We start from the raw sequence: 18,977 nt of genomic DNA on the forward strand, positions 1-18,977 counted from the left end.
CTGTGGGAACGCAACCTCAAAAAGAGAAAACATGACAATATCTGTTTTGCCATTAGTATGCAAGCAATGCTGGCTCCTATGTGCACAATAAGTGTGCAATACTCTATACTCCAAGGCTGTCATATTTTATTTGCAACATACTTTATTTTATTTGACCATAGGCCTACTTGTTTTTTTGTGTGTGTGTTTGCATGTATTATCTTTTATATTAGTATTAAAGTATTTATATTCTAAGATAATACTATACTGCACTATATATTGCACAATAGTGTAGTTATATGTGACTGAACTGCAGGGACTGCTCAAATTTCGCTGTACTTGCCAATAGCAAATAAAATGCATGTAATTAAAATTTTAGGGTCATGTGACTGAAATGGTGGATAAAAGTTGTAATGTGGAGAGAATAAAATTCATAACATGTAAAAAATAAACATGTTATGTAAAAAAGCTACTTGATAAAATGCCAGAGTTCAATGGTAAAGGGTGACTAAATTGTGATTTAGGATGAAAAACTACTTTTTTGTTTCTAGTCACATAATTGCCAAAGTTACATTTTCGTTATTCCATATTTTGATAAGATTACTATTGTTCTAAAATCTTGAAAAAATATAAATTATGAGTATAAACATTGCGGAAACGGGACAAATACCAAAACGCTTTTCTCACCAACAATTATGGCCCTCTCAGCTTTCCGTTGTTTGACTGTATCCAAGTAACCGGATCCAGCGGTAGTTTGTTTCTATGGTTACTTAGTAACTTGACTTGATCACCGGCCGGGCAAGGTGGGCAAGGCTGCCAAACAAGATATTTGAAGGTAAGAAATGTATAAATATAGGACAGGCCTTTTTAGTCACGTCGTTTGGTGAGTAACACGTGTTATAAATTAAAACGACCAGTAGGTCGTGCAAATTTGCACGAATTTGTATTGATTTGAAACATTTTAGGTGCTCATTTGTAACAAATACCAACCCATCCGCGAGGAAAATGCGTTTCATAGTGGTATTAAAGCAAGACGCGAAGTTTAACAATGTAATGTAGTTTAATCGTTAGTAAATAAATCTCATTCATTATATTTAATTTGTGAGTAGCTGCACGCGGGACTGTTGAAAATGTTCGTTAACATTAAATTAACTTTATGGAATGTGCAGATATTTACATGCGCGTGTAATATTAACACTGTTAAATATTTATTAACACTGTTTATTAATACTGTTATATATTTAATGTGTTAAATATTAACATATTACTAAACTTCTGGTTTACCGTCAGGTTAAAAGCATCTAGTGCACGACATGGGGGTGGCACTTTCCAGGGCAGTTCAGTGGGACAGTTCTGGGGCAGATAACCTGGAGAATACCCCTCTGAATAAAGCCATGCTCAGTGAAATCCTGCTCTTCACTGAGGAGTTCGGCGCCAGACACCCACAGGAGGCCAAACTTGTGTTCAGAGAGCCTTTACAATGGAAAACATCTCTAGAAGCTTCTGATTTCAAAACGGAGTATGACATCAGGTAACACCATAGCACATGCATTCACTTGAGGATGAGGATTAAACCTCGTTTAATTCTACTGTAACTGTGTAATATGATTCACAGTTCACAAACTGTATATTAATACGCTAAACCTATTTAGTCTTATGATTAAAGACCATTTCCGTGTGTTATTTTTCTCTATGGTACATATGAATCCATCTGTTTTTCGAGTCCCCTTGTTAGTCTGCTGGTTTTTCAATCCGTCCTCTCCTCTCTCATTTTTAGTGGTGAATCAGTTATGTCCCAGGAGTCTGATAAGGATGGACATCCCCTTCTCCATCTCACTCCACCTGACATCACAGTGTACACATTTCACCACCTCTCCAATCTTCTGCAACTGACTGAAGACCAAAAGATGAAAGAAGTTCAGGCCTGTTTGGCGGGTGAGTAGGACAAATTCCTATTTCCCCTATTCTGAAAACCATACGCATCTCGCCCATTTGACCTTTGTGACCATTTTTCCAGCTAAAATAGTCGCACATTTGCTGTCTTTGTTAGTACATTTCCCACCTATAAGATCAATTTGAAGAATTTGTTTCATGAGCTATCATGAGCTGAATAAATGTGTTTATGGCTACTCAGCTAACAAGGACCCACTGAAAAAGATCTTGGGGTCCAGTTCTGCCACAGTTCTCCTAAAAGAAGGGGAAGAGGATGAGCTGAGTGGGGGAAAGGAGCTTGAAATGAAGCTGTTAAATATCCTGAAAGAGCTGGACACAAAACTGCTCAACATTGCTGTCAGACAGATCACCAGGTATGCTTCCTATTGTCAGAACATCTTTGGCCAAAGATTGCACTGACTAGATTAGTTTATTATTGTTAAGCTATATTATACATACAGTATTATCCAGTTGTTAATACATTCATTGTAGTTTTTTAATAATGTGTATTTTTCTTTGTTGTATGTGTGTTTGACCAGAGAGGGCAGGCTAAGCCCAGCAGCTGTTGATGGAGAGGTAGATCAGTTGAAGAGTTTATGTGGGACAGGAGAAAGCCGGGTACTGAAGTCGGTACGCTACACATCAGGTTTGCATCATCCTCTTTTCCCCCTCTGCATCATTTTAGCTCAATCTCGTGTCACTCACTTTCAGACTTATTTTCATTCTCAACCTGACTAATCATGCTTCTCTCACATATATCCATCTCTCTCTCTCTCTCTCTCTCTCTCTCTCTCTCTCTCTCTCTCTCTCTCTCTCTCTCTCTCTCTCTCTCTCTCTCTCTCTCTCTCTCTCTCTCTCTCTCTCTCTCTCTCTCTCTCTCTCTCTCTCTCTCTCTCTGCACACTCACTTGAATGAAGGGAGCAAGTGGGTCAAGTTCTCTAGCATAAGAGCATCTGAGTGTTTGTACAGACAATGCTTAGGTAGGGGAGGTTCTGACTCTTAAAGGGGTGCATTAACTGAAATGAACTTGAATTGTTCTGATATATCTGATCTATTATATCTGACATAAGAAGCTATATCACACACATAAAAAATGAATATTTTAATAATATTTGTGACAAAATGGAGAGTATTTTATTGTTCCAGATAATTATCCCTATCACCACCTCAGAGGCAATAATATAAAAATAATATGTATGGTCCCTTCTGGTTTTGAATGCGATTCAATTAAATTTATATACATACAATAAAAGAATGACCCAATAACAACAAACAATAGGATGAAATTAAGACGCTTGTTGCTTGATGAAAAAGCTTGATGACAATATAATAAAATACTGTATGTAAATATAAAAAATGACTTTGAATGAAAGGGGGGGACAAAAAAAGCACTGTATGTAAAAAAACAACCTTCGGCTGGGTGTCTGTCTCCCCCCTTATTCCTCTCTCCCCTCAAGCCTCCACAATCTGTGGGCAGTGTTGGAAATTCAAGTGTAAAAGTGTCAGCAACATGGAAGCCATTACATATGTCAGATTTCAGTTTACAGAGAGATTTATCAAACCATCTTCGGGCAGATTTGCTGTACCATAACAATGAAGTGTTTTTTGGAAAAGTAGTGTTGCCTGTATATTTTGATTGATGGATGTGGCTTCTTTTGAAAAACGGGGCCCCGTATGGTGGGTAAAGTTGAACATTTCTATGCAAATAAAGAGGGAAGAGAGGATGCGCAGGGCGGTTTGGAGCACGTGGAAGTATAGGCAGGGTTTTTTGGAGAGGGGTGATTTATTTTAGGGTGATGTGTGCAGCAGTTTAGTCCTGAAATGAGATCAGTCACATTCACTGGCAGGGCTGCATGCAAGTAGTGTCCATCTACCCCAGGGGAACATGCACTCTATGAACCTTCCACAACCAACGTTTATTGCAAGCGTTTTACTGTTGAGAGGTGTCAACAGTGCACTATTCTAGCATTTGATTTAATCTAGTGTGTGTTCTGTATATCTTCTTTTTCAAAGAGTAGATAATATTTTAGGTATTTGTATTTTATGATCTATAGTATATTGAAAGTCCACAAAATAAAGTCCAGAACAACTGCGACATTTATTAGCATACATTTTACTAATCTGAACAGCTCTTCTGGGTTTGTTAAAAGGTTTCCTCTAACAATATTCTGGTTTTGTGTCTGAAATCTGAACTATTGGCATGCAGGCCTGCAGAAACATCTTTACTATTGTCCTTTTTAAGTCTGTGTTTAAATCAGACCATCTTGTTTTCTACAGATTATGTTTTCTCAAATGGTTGCCGCTCCCCTCCCTGGCGGCAGATGGATGGAGAAATCTGCTCTCTCATAATTGAGACTTGTGACACCGAACCCACACTGTTCATCACTTGCAGCACCACCGGAGTTTTCCTCCACGAGGTGAGAAATCTGTCGGGAAAGTAATAACGGTCATCTGGTGACTCCGTTTTGGATTGTTCTTATAGCAAGTTCTCTCTCCCATAGGAATATGTTGTAGCGAAACATTTAACATAAAATGATGGAATTCTGTTTCATCTGCCATCTCTGCTGAATATCACCTGCCATCAGTAATCAGTATCAGAAATAAATGGATTTCCATTGTGATCATGTACTGTATATCTGTACCATGATTATAATTAGACTGGAGATAGATAACCTAAACGCGGCATATCCCAGCAAGCCTGACCCGAGCACATAGCAGATGGAAATAAATGTATCCCATCGGAATGCTAAATGATGCAATAGGACTTTTCTGAATCTGAAACGTGTCAACTTGTCAAAGGAATTATTTTGCTAGATCATTTTAACATACAAAATGTGCTAATGCTTTGAAAGGTTTTGTATACAGACACTTTAACAAAACATGAGGTAAGCGATATTGAAAAGTTTGACTTGACAGCTATGTGGTCGCGTTCCAGATCTGGTTCTCCAGCTATGTTAAGTGTTTTTACCGGCTATAGATCTAAGTGTGTGTGCAATTAATCAAACACAGCATTTTGCACACCACAACACTTTCATTATTATTCAGAACGCTTTTCCCTTTGAGGTCTCTTGTTTTTTCGCCCGTGTTCTGTTAAATGCTTTCTGACATTCACCTGTTCGGTGTAAATTAGAGGTCAGCTTGAAACCGCTGTACATGGCAGTGATGTTAATTGTAAAGATTAGACATTAATTCAGAACACTTCACTTGTAAACCTTAGAGATTAGGCATTGAATTACAATTACAGGCTAAAGAAGAAAGCGTGTGTGGGTTTTCCAATAAGATTTCCGTGTCATTTGAGACAGCCGTTGTATCCCAGCATACATGGCCAAAAATACAGTTACGCCACTGGGATGTAGCTTCACGTTCTGCTTACATTGTGATTTGGTTTTACAGGGACTCATTGGGGACGTAGGTGAGAACTCTTATAAGAGGAAGAGTGATGTCTACCGAGATCTTGTCACGCTGTTGAAAAACAAGTCTCCTCACTTCGCCAAGACTATAAGTGAACAGGTATCGTTTTAAACCACCTAGGGATACACACCTTCATTATATTCAAAGACTATTCACTTTAAAGGAGTGTTCCAGGGTTAAGTTAAAGGGATAGTTCAAAAGTTGTGTCATCATTTACTCACCCTCAAATTGTTCCGATTGTTGATTTTTTCTGATGAACACAGAGAAAGATATTTAGAAGAATGCTTGTAACCAAACTGTTCTTGACCACCATTGACTACCATTGTAGGAAAAAAATGATAGTGCCCCAGAACTGTTTGCGTTCCTACATTATTCAAAATATCTTCTTTTGTGTTCAACAGAACAAAGAAATTTACAACTATATTTTTTTCCTACTATGGTAGTCAATGGTGGCCAAGAACTGTTTGGTTAAAAGCATTCTTTCAAATATCAATATATGAAAGAAATTTATACAGATTTGGAGTAAATGAACACAGAATTTTCATTTTTGGGTGAACTGTTTCTTTACGGTCAACCAATAGCATTTGTTCGATTGGTTGCCTCAAAAAAATATTTTGACTTAGTTTTACTGAAATAATTAAGAATTCAATAAAGATTTAATAGGTAACACAGAAAAGTTAACATTCATTTTCAGATGTCTTACTCAAAAACCAAACTGAATTTTCATGGCAATCAACATGATTAAACAAATGCTATCGTAGTAAACCCAAAACATTCCTTTAAATACTCCAGATGTCAATTTTTGAACACATGACAAAGTTGTCATTATAGTGTCTGCTCCACACCACAAGGATTTGGATGTTCTCACCATGTTCTGGGCAATACTAACATTAGAATGACATAATTGACAGTTATGCACTAATCATCAAAACTTCAGAATCTTCTGAAACACTTTCCACATAACTGTGGCATACTTATATAATCAATCTCCCGATATTAAAATAGTCATCAGTGCTAGAACGGCAGACAGATTTCTGCAGTTGTCCCCGCAAGGCACCTGAGATGTGCGAGAATTGACAAAGCTTGGAGCACAATGGTGGTGGTCTGGATTACACAGCCCGAGTGCTCATCAGAGACGATGATATCATCGTGTGAGTAAGCCGTACTGAGACAGACACGTGCAGCCAGAACCAAATGTTAGCTGTCTCAAACAAACGAAAAGGAGAGGGAGACTAAATTGTCCTATTGGTTATATGAAGTGGATGTTATTGATTGTACATCACTAATGTGTTTATTCTCAACTAACCGGACAAACACAGTTAAACTGTGAGATGCAAGTCTGATGCAGGTCAACGTGAACCATGAATTTAACGGAACAAACTCCATCTGATTTATTTGTCTAGTACACACTCAAGAAGTAAGAATGACCAGAAGATGCGTCCCTAGTTGTCATTTAGGGATGGGAAATATTGCCTACATAGACCTCCGGAAGAAGGCCAATAAATTAGACATAGACACACAAACAGCCCAGATGTCTGTCCACTGGCAGTGTGCTTCTGCTCTATTCTCAGCCTGCGGTGTGAGGAATGCAGTCTTAGATTAATCACAGCTGAGGAGAACCGAGCAAAGGGGAAGATGGGACAATTCAATGTCTACACCTCGCTCCGTGTGCGGAGCGTCTGCTTGTCACAATAACAGAGAGAGAGACAGATTGAGAGAAAGGGAGAGAGAGAATTATCTTCCATAGTATGAAAGAATGTGAAAACAAGACCCCGCGACCCTTCTGAATAAAATTAAGATAAGTTAACAAATGAGGTCTCCTGTAATGGTCCCAAGATGATGCGAAAATTGTTTTTATCATTTGAGAAATGATTGTGTCATTTTTATTGATGACACAAAAATGTGTTTGTTGGAAAAAGATAGGCAACATTTACATGACTAAATATTTATTGAAATATTTGTTATAGTGAAAAATGATGACTTTTAACTTTCTTTTTAGTTTTTGGCCGGCTCAATATGATCTAGATCATTCTTCGATTCCATCAGTAGAAATGTGCAAAAAATGACTTGAGTTTTCCTTCAACATCCACTCTTCCTTACTTAAGACAAAGTCCTTAGATCCACCCTAATGTTTTATGCCGACCGTTGGCTGTTTTATAACCGACATAATTCTGTCCTTGAGCAATATAAACGGAAACTCCATAACCGAGACCGATTTTTCTTTACGTTCATTGCTAAATAATGGTGATCTTATCCCTCACCGATATAGTTTGCAGATGGAAAATGAAGGCAGACAAAAAGATTACTGCTATACCATATACTAATAGAGTTATTGTCTTGCTCTGCTTTGCCAGTGTAAAAACCTCCGTCTGGTGCTCCCGTACGTTACCTCAAGGACAGAATGTATAAATGTTCCTTTCATCCATTCGTTTTACGTGGAAAGCCGGTTTTCAGACACAGATTAAGCCTGCTGCAGAATTTTACCTGAGCGTTCACAGTAGAGGTGTCCAAGTTAAACTGTGTCGTGTCCAGGACGGTCTTCATCATCTTCACTTGAGGAACAGTTCCCATGAGTTTGTGCTCAGTAGCTCTGCTCGGTTTCAATAACTCTCACCTTTGATAAATGTTCAGTCTACGAGTGCTATAATTCTAAATGTTTATGAGACAGACTGGAAAAGCTAAAGCTGAGCTACAGCATAGGCTGTATATACTCAACTAAAGCTCCTCAAGGTATGACGGATGCACTTGTTTATTTGGCACAGTGGTAATTTACACAAGCAGGACATGTACCTACTGTAGAAGAGCATTCAAGTGAATGAGTCAAAGCATTAAAGGAGTCGTTCACTTTCAAATTAAAATTTCACGGTAATTCACTCACCCGCATGTCATACAAGTCGTCCGTGTGTTTATTTATTCTGTTGAAAACAAATTGAGGCTTATGAGGAAAGCTTTAAGTTTCCAGGGTCCATCTCCATATAATGGGGGGGGCTGTTGGTTGAGGTCCAAATTTCAGTTTCACAACAGCTTCAAAAGGCTCTACACGAAACCAGCTGATGAATAAGGGTGCGTGCACGACTTCCGTATTGAGCAATCACGTTGGAAAGGTTACGCGCGACGTAGATTTCAAAAGATTTAAACATCCCTGATATGCACACGAACTGACCATTTTGAACAATAATCTTGCACAAAGACATGTCATTCAACATCTTCTTTCTCCACGCTCATAAACACTGGGTCGGAACGCGTCACGCGTAACCTTTCCAATGTGCTTACATAGTACGTGCAACATGGAGGCACTCCGAGGCAGTGCAAGCCATATACAGTATTTATGTAAAAAACAAATATATTTTTTTCGTTTTCTTGAAGAATGACTAATCCTTTCGCTAGACTACACTCTTACTCATTGGCTGGTGTCATGTGGAGCCTTTTGAAGCTGTTATAAAGCTGAAATTTGGACCTTAAGCAACAGCCCCCCGTTCACGTCTATCATGGCATGCTTGTGTAAATCACATTAAGCCGTTTATTTGTTATACATACTGAATTCCGCTGAGAGGTCTCAAAGTATTTAGACAACTGATTCAACAAAAGAACAAAAAATATTCAAAAAAATGGGTTATGGAGACAGGAAATGTCACTTCAGGTGAATATCTGATCTAACGTGCTATAAAAAGCCTCCAAACCAAAACTGCTGATTTTTAATGTGTTGCACTTCTAAGGTGCACAGAAACTTTCATGGATAACACTTTCTGTAAAAATTACTTTATTTATAGGCCACTTCAGAAGAAGTAACACTGCTGGTCCAATGCAGCGTTGGTCCAGAAGAACTTCCTGTTTCAGTTTTTGAACACTACACAACTGTTTGAACAATACAACCAACAGAACATTTACTGTATAACCAAATCTTAAATTAGTATTTTAAATATTTAACTCAGTAAAATAAAAGGAAATAATAATAATACAAGTTAAAAAATGAAACCGGAAGTACTTCTGGAACAGTGTTTACATCTTATGAAGTGGTCTATACATTATGGCTAAAAATGATAAGTGTTTTTAGTGCGAATAATTGTAAATTATAGTGTAGAATTATTGTGGGCTTTGTGTGGCCATGTGCTAGCAGGTTGTGTTCAATTATCGGTGGCAGTGAGGAGAAAGACTTTATTATTCTTCGAAACGATGATGCCAGGCAGACGTTTCAGTGTGCGAGGGAATGTTTGTGTTAAAATGCCCACTTGACTTTCATGTTTTACAATGCCAGCGGGAAGAATTCAGCCATGACTGGATGCTGACGGGTGATGGACAGAGTCTGTAAAGAGAACCATAAAAGCAGTCTGCTTACACACAAATCAAATCCCTCTTTGTTCTTCTTTATTTTCTCGATTTCATCGTATTGCTCTTGAACGCCTTTCTTTTCTCGATGTCTCTCTCAGGCCGTCCAATACATTTTAATATAGGCTGCATGTTAAAGTTGTTGGTCAAGATCCTCATCACCATCTGTGGATGTGAATGGATGTTCCACCTTAAGTGAACCTTATTTCGTAAGGCTGCATGTTGATTTCAGAGCAGATAATGCTGTTTACATCATACAGGGAACTTATGTAGCATGAGGACTTGAGTAGAGAATGGACTCGAGTTCTGGATTGTGTTGAGTTGTTGTAATAAGTTTCAGACCGACTCTGGTCCTTTATCCATCCGTCAACCACCAGACCCTAAATATTCAGGCCAGAAAACCTCAGCACACTTCTGCTTTGGGTCAACACCAGCCAAAGACAGCATGCTGTATCTCCTCAAATCATCTGCGTGAGGAACTGATGCGTTTTCACACTTGTATTCGATCAGATGCTTTTAATCTAACATGCACACAGAGCGGGCTGAGCTAATGGTGACACTCATCAGGGGAAAGATGTCATACTCTCAATGTGTGCTTTATGTCAGACTGGGACAGGAAGACATTGTGTCTTGATTAGCAAATTTCTTTCTTCCTGTTTCTCTCGTACTGTTATTATTTTCCCTCAATGCCTGTTTAATTTCTGACCTTGCCTGCTGTTACAGTAGTTTGATGTTTACGCAGCACATTCAGGTTTCTGTTTGGCGTGTTTTGTATCATATTGAAGTGTTCTTTGGACCGAGTTTGTACAGGTTTATTACATTCATTTTCATATTGAAGGTGGAGTGATGTGGTTTGGGGAAATGGCTATAACTTTGGCTGTTCTTAAAGGAATAGTTCACCCAAAAATGAAAATTCTGTCACTAAATTACTCACCGTCCAGTTGTTGCAAACCAAACCTGTATAAATTGCTTTGTTCAGTCGAACACAAAGAAAGGTATTTGAAAGTATGTTTGCAACCGACCGTTCTGTGGCACCACAGACTACCATAGTAGGAAAACCTTTTGTGTAATATTTTGTGTAACACAATAGAAGATTTTTTTGTTGAATTTCGGAAAGCAAACAGTTTTGGGGCACCTTACTATGATAGTCCATATATCTTCCAAATATCTTTCTCTGTGTTCAACCGAACAAAGAAATTGTTACAGATTTGGAACAACTAGGGTAATTCATGACATGAGTTTTCATTTTTGGGCGAACTATCCCTTTAACCTTTTTACTGCAAACAAGCCCTTTAAAGTGTGCTTATCCAAGCTGGATCTACACAAAGTTTCTAGTGATATATTTCAAGCTTTTTCTCTCGGGTAATTTTTCAGATGCTTTTCTCTAGTGTCTTCTCTCTCCTTCTGTTTTCCACCCCTCTCCGTACGTCTCACTAAAAGATGGAGCCAGTGAAGGGCTGATGGCAGGGGAGGCTATATTCTGCATAGCAGGTGCCTGTGACTAAAAACATTCATATGTGTCCCGTTGAGCTTCTCGTAGTTGCAATAAAGATGTGGCAGACAGAACGATACAGTCCTTCAGAATTTCAAAAAACAGTTGCGATGCTTTGCCACAAAGGCTCTACTCATTGCGTGCCAAACTGCCAGCCTGCAGTTCAAGGAATGTAGAGAAACAATAAACCTCTCATATTGTATAGGCAATTAACAGGCGGCGCACAAACCTTGGAAATATGTTTCTATTTTTTCATTTATTCTCATAACTCAAAGGTTGAATTGTTATTCTGGCAGTGGACCTTGAAGAAAAGCTGTATTATATAAATGCACAGGGATACAAATTCATAAGTGAGATTTAGTTTTTATGTGTCTCCTTATTAGAATGAGAAAACTCAGCGTTACGCTGTGCTAGCTCTGAGACGTCTCCCCTGTAAAGTAATAAAGAAACAACATGTCTGATATAGAATGGAAAATATATCACAATAAGTTGAGAGTAAGTTCACACGTTGAAAAGTTAAATGAATAGTGATTCATAAGAAGACTCTTGACTATCCAATGTCTGTATCATTTTAATAACACAATTTATTGCTTTTTGGTACAAATTAAGACAGGTCCTTTTCCTGACTATCTTCTTTCTTTTTTATCCTCTCCCTTTTAAAGGCCATTCAAGAAGTGCCATCTGAAAAGTTCCAACATATGGAAACAGTTGATGAACAGGAAACAGGCCAAACCTCGCGGTCTTACGACCGTCGGGAGAAAAACGCGCCCGAGAAGGCGAGACAACAGCATGTGCAGGACAAGCCGGGCGGTAGAATGAAGAAATTTGAACCGTCTTTGAAATGGAAGAACCTCGGGCTCACATCCTCTTATGAGTAGGTGATATTTCCAAATCCCAGTGGATGTCCTCTGAGTCCCCAAAAAGCTGCCACGTGCCATGTCTATGACGGACTTTTCAGAGTCCCTTGATGCCGAGTTATTCAATGTGCACAATACTCTTTTTAGATGTCACACTTTAAGAGATTAAAGAGGGTTTTTGCCATATATTAGCCTGCAGGCGTTAATTGGTGAAGTCATTGTCTGGCACACATATCTATGGCACACACACAGTATCTCTCGGCTGTTAAAGACATATCCTTACACATTTGTTGTTTGTAGAAATATATGCCTGGCTGCACTCATAGCAATATATCAAGATGAACAACCTAAAGATATTAAAGGGATAGTATACTCAAAAATGAAAATTCTGTCATCTTTACTCGCCATCTTGACTTTGTTTCTTCTGCAGAACACAAAAGAAGATATTTTGAAGAATGTTTGTAACCGTACAACAGCTGTACCCATTCACTTAAATTGTATCGACACAAAACCAATGCACGTCAATGGTACCTGTGTTGTTCGGTTAACAACATTCTTCATGGCTGCTTATGAATGCAAATATTCAGTTATGTGATGTAAAAAGTAAAACAAGGCTGCATTATTAAGGCTGCATTAACTTAATATTTTAAATAATAACAATAATAATGTTATATTCATGCTTATGTAGCTCCTGGTAGTAATAATTTTACTCATTTTTTTGAAATAATTTCTTTATTATCCACAAGACATACACATACATCTCTATCAAGTGACAAATTTTTTTTTATGTTACATAAAGGACATTAGTCTTTTACTAAAAGACATTTACCTAATGCATGAGTTTAATGCATGAGACTTCTTGTTCTTTGTCTTTGAAATGACCTCTAATATTAGTGACCCTCACAAGGTTAAACCATTTAAATCATTGAGAAAAAAACATAATAGTTCTAGTGCTTTAACTGTATGTTAATGAATGTGTGCTTGTTTTCCAGTAAGGTGGAAGAGAAAAAGGCTGGAATAAGTGGAGAAAGCAAGAACATCTTGGCACACGGCACAAAGTCACCGGCATCAGACAGCAAAAAAAGAGCTAATTTCTCCGAAACGTCTCTACAAGGCTGCTGGTCCTCTCAAAAAATGTATGCCACCATCATCCTTCATCACAGAAATAGTTGTTTTATTGTATGCGTGGTATTTCCTCGGAGATATAAACGGAACCATCACAGGAACATGCGTAATTGAATCACCCTTTAATCCTCCTGCCAAACACATATAGAATATAGGATATGATAATATCTGGCGGAGATATAACTGTTTAATCTGAGGGTGCAAAAGAATCAAAATATTGAGAAAATTGCCTTCGAAGTTGTTAATAAGAGGCACTGTTACTGGCCATCCACTCACAAAAATAAAGTTTTGATATATTTAGCATAGGAAATTTACAAAATATCTTCATGGAACATGATCTTTACGTAATATCCTAATGATTTTTGGCATAAAAGAAAAATGTATCATTTTGACCCATACAATGTACTTTTTGGCTTTAACTAAAAGGGCCCTATTTTCACGATCTAAGCGCATGGTCTAAAGCACAGGGCGCAAGTGCACTCAGGGCGTGTCCGAATCCACTTTTGCTAGTTTAACGACGGGAAAACGGTCAGCGAGTCTGGGCGCATGGTATAAACGGGTTGTCCCGATTCTTTTAATGAGTCATGGGTGTTTTTTGGGCGTAACGTGCAGTAAACCAATCAGAGTCTCATCTCTCATTCCCTTTAAGAGCCAGTTGCCCTCGCGCCACGGCGGATTCGCTATTATTTGCAAGAGCAAAGACGCTTATCCAGAGAGGAAACATTGCTCGTGCGTGAGGTTAAAGCGCGCGATCAGACCATCTACAGGACAAGCCGGATTTTTATCGTTATGTACACAATAATAATAATCTTTTACATTGTAATCCATTTATTTTTTATATTTGGCATGTTTGTGTGCCCTTCCCTCTGTCTAATAAGTAAAGTGAAAGGACGTTGTGGACCCGCCCAGAGGTGCATTTTCTACTAACGCGCTCTTTAAATAACAAAAAAAAAGATTGCGCCGTTGACTTTAGACTTTAGACCAGGTTTGAGTTGGTCTATGGCACAGTCTATTTTCAGTTCCTCAAAATAGCAACGCGCCAACAATACGCCTGAAAGACCTCTTTTTTAAACTAGCACAAGGGCGCACAAATGAGCGCAAATGCATTTGCTATTTAAACAACGCGGTGCAGGACGGGAAAATGAGAACTGCGTCGGGCTGAAACTAGCAAAAACACTTGCGCAGCGCCTTGCGCCGGGTGTACGATATGGCCCAACATGTTCCCCTGCTGCTTAAGACTGGTTTGTGATCCAGGGTCACATTTCATCTGTGGAAGAGTTTTCATTTTATAACCCTTAATAAGACACGGATGAAACAGCAGTTCAGGTTGATGTGTAGACGACACGGTGCTGTGGTGCTACTGGGAGTTGTGGTCTGTAATGACCGTTTCAGTTTGGCCTGATAACCCTTTTCTCTCTCTGACTCCTCTCTGTCTGTTTGGCGATGGAGAGTGGAGACTCCAGCTGTCCCTGTAACACAGGCTGCCAGAGTACACAATCCAGCCATAAAGAGCTCTGAATGTCTCTCTGTCCCAAAGCCCTTCTGAACTTTTTTAATCACAGTCTCACTCGAGAGACAGTGCCACATGCTTGCTGATGCATGACGTGTTCGACGCAGCTCAAAACAAAACGGTCAACAGTCAAACGTGTATCGTATCTGAAGCCGGCACACTTACAGAGGGTTCTAATGTTTATCGTGGCATGAAGAACAAAGGCGGGAGTTCACTTGTGACGAGCAATACGGAAAACATATCCGAGTCCCCTTAGCCTCTTTTCCGTATGTGCCGAGTTTCACGACTCGTTTCACCAAACATTCATTTCAGTAGCTGACTCGCATTAACGGCCATCTGCATTTGTGCGTGCGTGTGTAGACCTACTATGAAAAAGTTTTCAGAATCGCTCTGATGACCACTTCAGTCATCATCATCTCAAGCTCTGTCTCTGTTCTCTCTATCTCTCTGCTGTTTAATTTGAAGCCATGGCTTAAGATGGCACTTCAAATACACCTTTGAGTTTGACAGCCTGTCCAAGGGTTTCAACAAGAAAGCCTTTTTTAAGAGCAATAATTCATTCTGCAGTGGACTCTGAGAGACTTTACCAGAGCTTTGAGAAAAGGGTCTATGTGGTTTGGCATGCACCTGCACCTGCTCTGACTCTCCTCTCATTTACTTTATATGTGACGTATTAAGCCCTGTTTATTAATAAAAAGCATTTTTTTCTGTAACAAGTTGTTAAGATTTCTCATTTCCACCCTGAGAAAATTATGTGGGAGAGTGCTTCTCACAGAGTGCGTCTGAAAATCCGGACCAGATTGAATGGGAAAGTCTCTGATGGGTTCATATGTGTTTGTGTGCACAGGAAGACCTCGGGAGGAGCTGATGATTTCATTGAGAGTTCATCAGAGGGTGAGGAGGATGAAGAACAGCCAGACAGACGTGCCGAGACCACCACCGACCTGCCTACCGAATACTGGCAAATCCAGAAACTAGTAAAATATTTAAAGGTAAGAACGCACATTTTCTCATATGTGTTATGTACACATAACAATCTGTGTCAATACTTAGAGGGGGTTCACCAAGACTTCCACCGAGTGTACACCAGATGTGACATGTCAAAACTAAATCGCTCCCATTATGATCAATTAAGCTGTCTACACTGGAAACGTCTGTTGCGGCGCATCACAGCGCGGCAGACAACCTGTTTCTATTTTTGACGGGTTGCAGAGATACTTTAGACTAATATTTTCCCTGTCTGTCTCAAATAAAATGATGAAATGATTTATTTACAAATGTCTTACTGTGTGTATGATTTTTTTGTCGTTCAAATATCTGTAGATATCAAAGTCAGCGTGTCATTTTTTTGTCTCTGACTTTTTTACCATATGTATATGCGGTCATATATGTAAATGTTTTGTAATCATTTTGGGAGGAAATCCAGGCAAAGTTAGATTTCTTTTTTATTCTCATTTCGGAAGTCTTGAACTTAGAGCTGATTGAAGCTCAAGCTTTGACGCATCATCAGTAACTTCCACCATAGACACTAGTGTGTCAACTCAGTCGCTTTGCTTGTTGGGTTTAAGAGTTCATGGAACACCTCTGGTCTCGTCATCACCTGTGCTAAACGCTTACGGAGCAATATGCACTATAGGCCAGACAGGTAGCTCCCCTGCTACTGACAGGAAACAGTAAAAATACATCTACTGTAGCATTGTATTACTCTGTCTACTGGCTGTGTGTAGTCATAACGTCCTCCTGAGTTCTTGGAATTATTGCGCTAAGAGAAAACTAAACTTGAATTAATATATGACAGGTTTCATTTGTTATTTTACTTTCCCGTTCATGAAAACATTTTCTCATGTTTTATCAAATATTTGTATTGGAGCCATTGTTTTATTACCTCCCTTATAAGTTGTAAAGTTGCTTTGCGTGGTTGGTCATGGGCTATGCTAAACATTTTTATCCACATTTTGGTAACTCTAGACTAGTATTTAACACACAAAACAACAAAAAACTACTTCTACAACATTTATTAATCTCAGTTGATCTTAATTTGTGCTTTTACTAACAGGTAGTTGACACGTTTATTTGTCAACTACCCTAATACATACTTTAAAATCCAAATTCGTATCTGTTAACATCAGTTAACACCCTGAACATAAATAATTGTAGTCATTAACTAACACTAACAAGGATTAATAAATGCTAAAAAAAACTATATTGCTCATTGCATTTACTAATGGGAACAAATGCAACCTTATTGTAAAGTGTTACCAGCATTTTAAAATAGGACATTAGGTCTAAACCTGCATTAATTAGACATAACAAAGTTGAAGTTGCATTTAAACGCATACAGTACATCATCTCATTTTACATTCCAATATGGTAAATTTGTTATTTGTTATAGAAGTAATACTCCGAATAATAAAGAGCATTGATGTTGTTTTAAATATCAGAGTAGCCTACACATTACGTTTTATTTTCCAGTGTAGTAATAAATCACAGCCAAGCAAAGTTCAGCCACAGGTAGATATTTTTAGCCCAGTAAAACTCAGGGTAATAAATGTGATTTCGCAGAGGGAGTTGCTCATCCCCAAATCTTCAGAGAAAGAAGCTTGATAAAGAGAACCGGATTGATGAATCATGAATCAGCCTGTTTGTGCCTCTACTTTTGAAAAGTTTGTTTTCTGTTGATTTGTGTGAGGTGTTTAGGGATGCGTTAGTTACAGCGCGCCGTTCGCCTCTCAGACAGGATGTGTTTGTAACGTACCCTTCCTAGCGTTCTATCTGTCTGGAAACCGCAGATCTTATTTATGAGGGTTTGTCCGGTAGCGCAGTTATAATGTCATTACCATCAGAAGCTGAAACATAGTCTGTGCCAAACTAAATATCTGTTTTATTTTGGGAGCGAAGGATCTGTTTTTACTTCCTTTTCTCCTTTCTTCTATCCTTTTCAGGGGTACAGGCGTTTGTATTTCTGGGAGATTACGCTTCTGTAGGGTGATGCATGAATGATCTGACTTGTGTTTTAATGGTTGTTTAGCTAGCGGATATGTTTCCAGTATACATTAGGCTGTACATTTACATGTTTTCGTGTTTGCCTTTCTGTGTACATGTACCAAGGGCAGTTGGCACCAGTGACTGAATCCTTTCATAATGTGAAATATACAGTATTAGTGTTTTATTTAGAAATCGGACATGCCTTTAGACCGCAGGACATATTATACACACTAAACTCAAATGTTGTGTCCGGATAAACGTTACAGAGCGGTCATAGTCCAGATGAGCGGTCAAGTTTAATTACACGTTCGGCACGTTCACAAACACGTTTTGTAACAGCAGCATCAGTGTGTATGAAGCGGCCACAAGCTGTTTGTCTCACCAGCTTCTGCCTCATTAGCTTGAATTACAGAAATATGGCAGCCCAACAAAGTCGCACAGAAAAATTCTTCTTCTCCCAAATACCCCGTTCTGTTCCTCATTAATAGCTTGTAAGTAATTTGCGAGTGCCGTAATGCGTTTATGTGTTAAATAATATGTGTAATTCTTGCCAGTGTGATTAGCTAATTTTTTATTACTGACCCAATTTGACTAAAAGGTTACAGAATGCCAGTGTCTGCTCAGGAAATGAAGCCTAACTCTAGATTTGTCTCACAACAGTGTTTTGTGACTTGCTTACATTAGCACTCACTGTTTCTCAAAGTTGACAAACAGACTTTGCATGTTTTAAAGTGATTCTTATTATAAAATGCATTTTACGTTTAAGCATTTTTATATGCAAAAGCTAAACTGTTCCACCTGCAAGTATGTTGTAAGAACGTCCTGCCAGAATGGAGTTTTTATTGGTCACCCTCTTGATATCTCTAATGGACATTTTGAGGTTTTGCTCCCTCTACTGGACAGAGTAAGTACATAAATTAGTGTGAGATGAGGCTGATGTCCAGCGTGACCAGTGGAGCTGCACATATGGTGTAAGAGTTTGTCTTCAAAGTAAAATCAACTAGAATGAGGCAATAACTTAAATCTGTGCCTATTTTCTTAAAATATTCCTGATGTTACATAACATATTTTTAGACGTTTTACCGTCTATTAAATCTATAGAGGTGATTTTTTAGGCCTACCTCGTCCATGAAATAACTGAGGATAAACTCTAGTGTGTTTGTATTATTCTCATGCCAAGCTGAATATTCAAGAGTTTTTTTAATCGAATATTCTGTTTTGTTAGTCTCTATCACTGTTTTATTTTCTCTGTCCTCCTCAACTTATCCAGAGTGACTGTACTGCTTCCAGGATGTCCGCGGAGTTGATAAATAAATTTAGAGAAAATGAAGGCCATTAAAAGTATTAAAAAGTCTTAAAT

The 18,977-nt window shown here is 38.6% G+C and overlaps 1 protein-coding gene across 1 annotated transcript in view; it reads left to right on the top strand.

Moving 5' to 3' along the window:
• Positions 1 to 771: 771 nt before the first annotated feature.
• Positions 772 to 18,977, top strand: part of odad2 (outer dynein arm docking complex subunit 2) — a 52,826-nt gene continuing 34,620 nt past the window's right edge. Inside the window, exons 1-10 of the mRNA XM_057358930.1 lie at positions 772 to 814; positions 1,270 to 1,510; positions 1,757 to 1,914; positions 2,114 to 2,285; positions 2,451 to 2,557; positions 4,189 to 4,328; positions 5,305 to 5,421; positions 11,803 to 12,014; positions 12,990 to 13,133; positions 15,480 to 15,624. Coding sequence (XP_057214913.1) covers positions 1,293 to 1,510; positions 1,757 to 1,914; positions 2,114 to 2,285; positions 2,451 to 2,557; positions 4,189 to 4,328; positions 5,305 to 5,421; positions 11,803 to 12,014; positions 12,990 to 13,133; positions 15,480 to 15,624 — 1,413 coding nt within the window. The 5' untranslated portion in view covers positions 772 to 814; positions 1,270 to 1,292. The remainder of the gene's footprint in view (positions 815 to 1,269; positions 1,511 to 1,756; positions 1,915 to 2,113; positions 2,286 to 2,450; positions 2,558 to 4,188; positions 4,329 to 5,304; positions 5,422 to 11,802; positions 12,015 to 12,989; positions 13,134 to 15,479; positions 15,625 to 18,977) is intronic.

The sequence above is a fragment of the Triplophysa rosa genome, linkage group LG18 (genome assembly GCF_024868665.1).
Source record: "Triplophysa rosa linkage group LG18, Trosa_1v2, whole genome shotgun sequence".
Lineage (NCBI taxonomy): Eukaryota > Metazoa > Chordata > Actinopteri > Cypriniformes > Nemacheilidae > Triplophysa > Triplophysa rosa.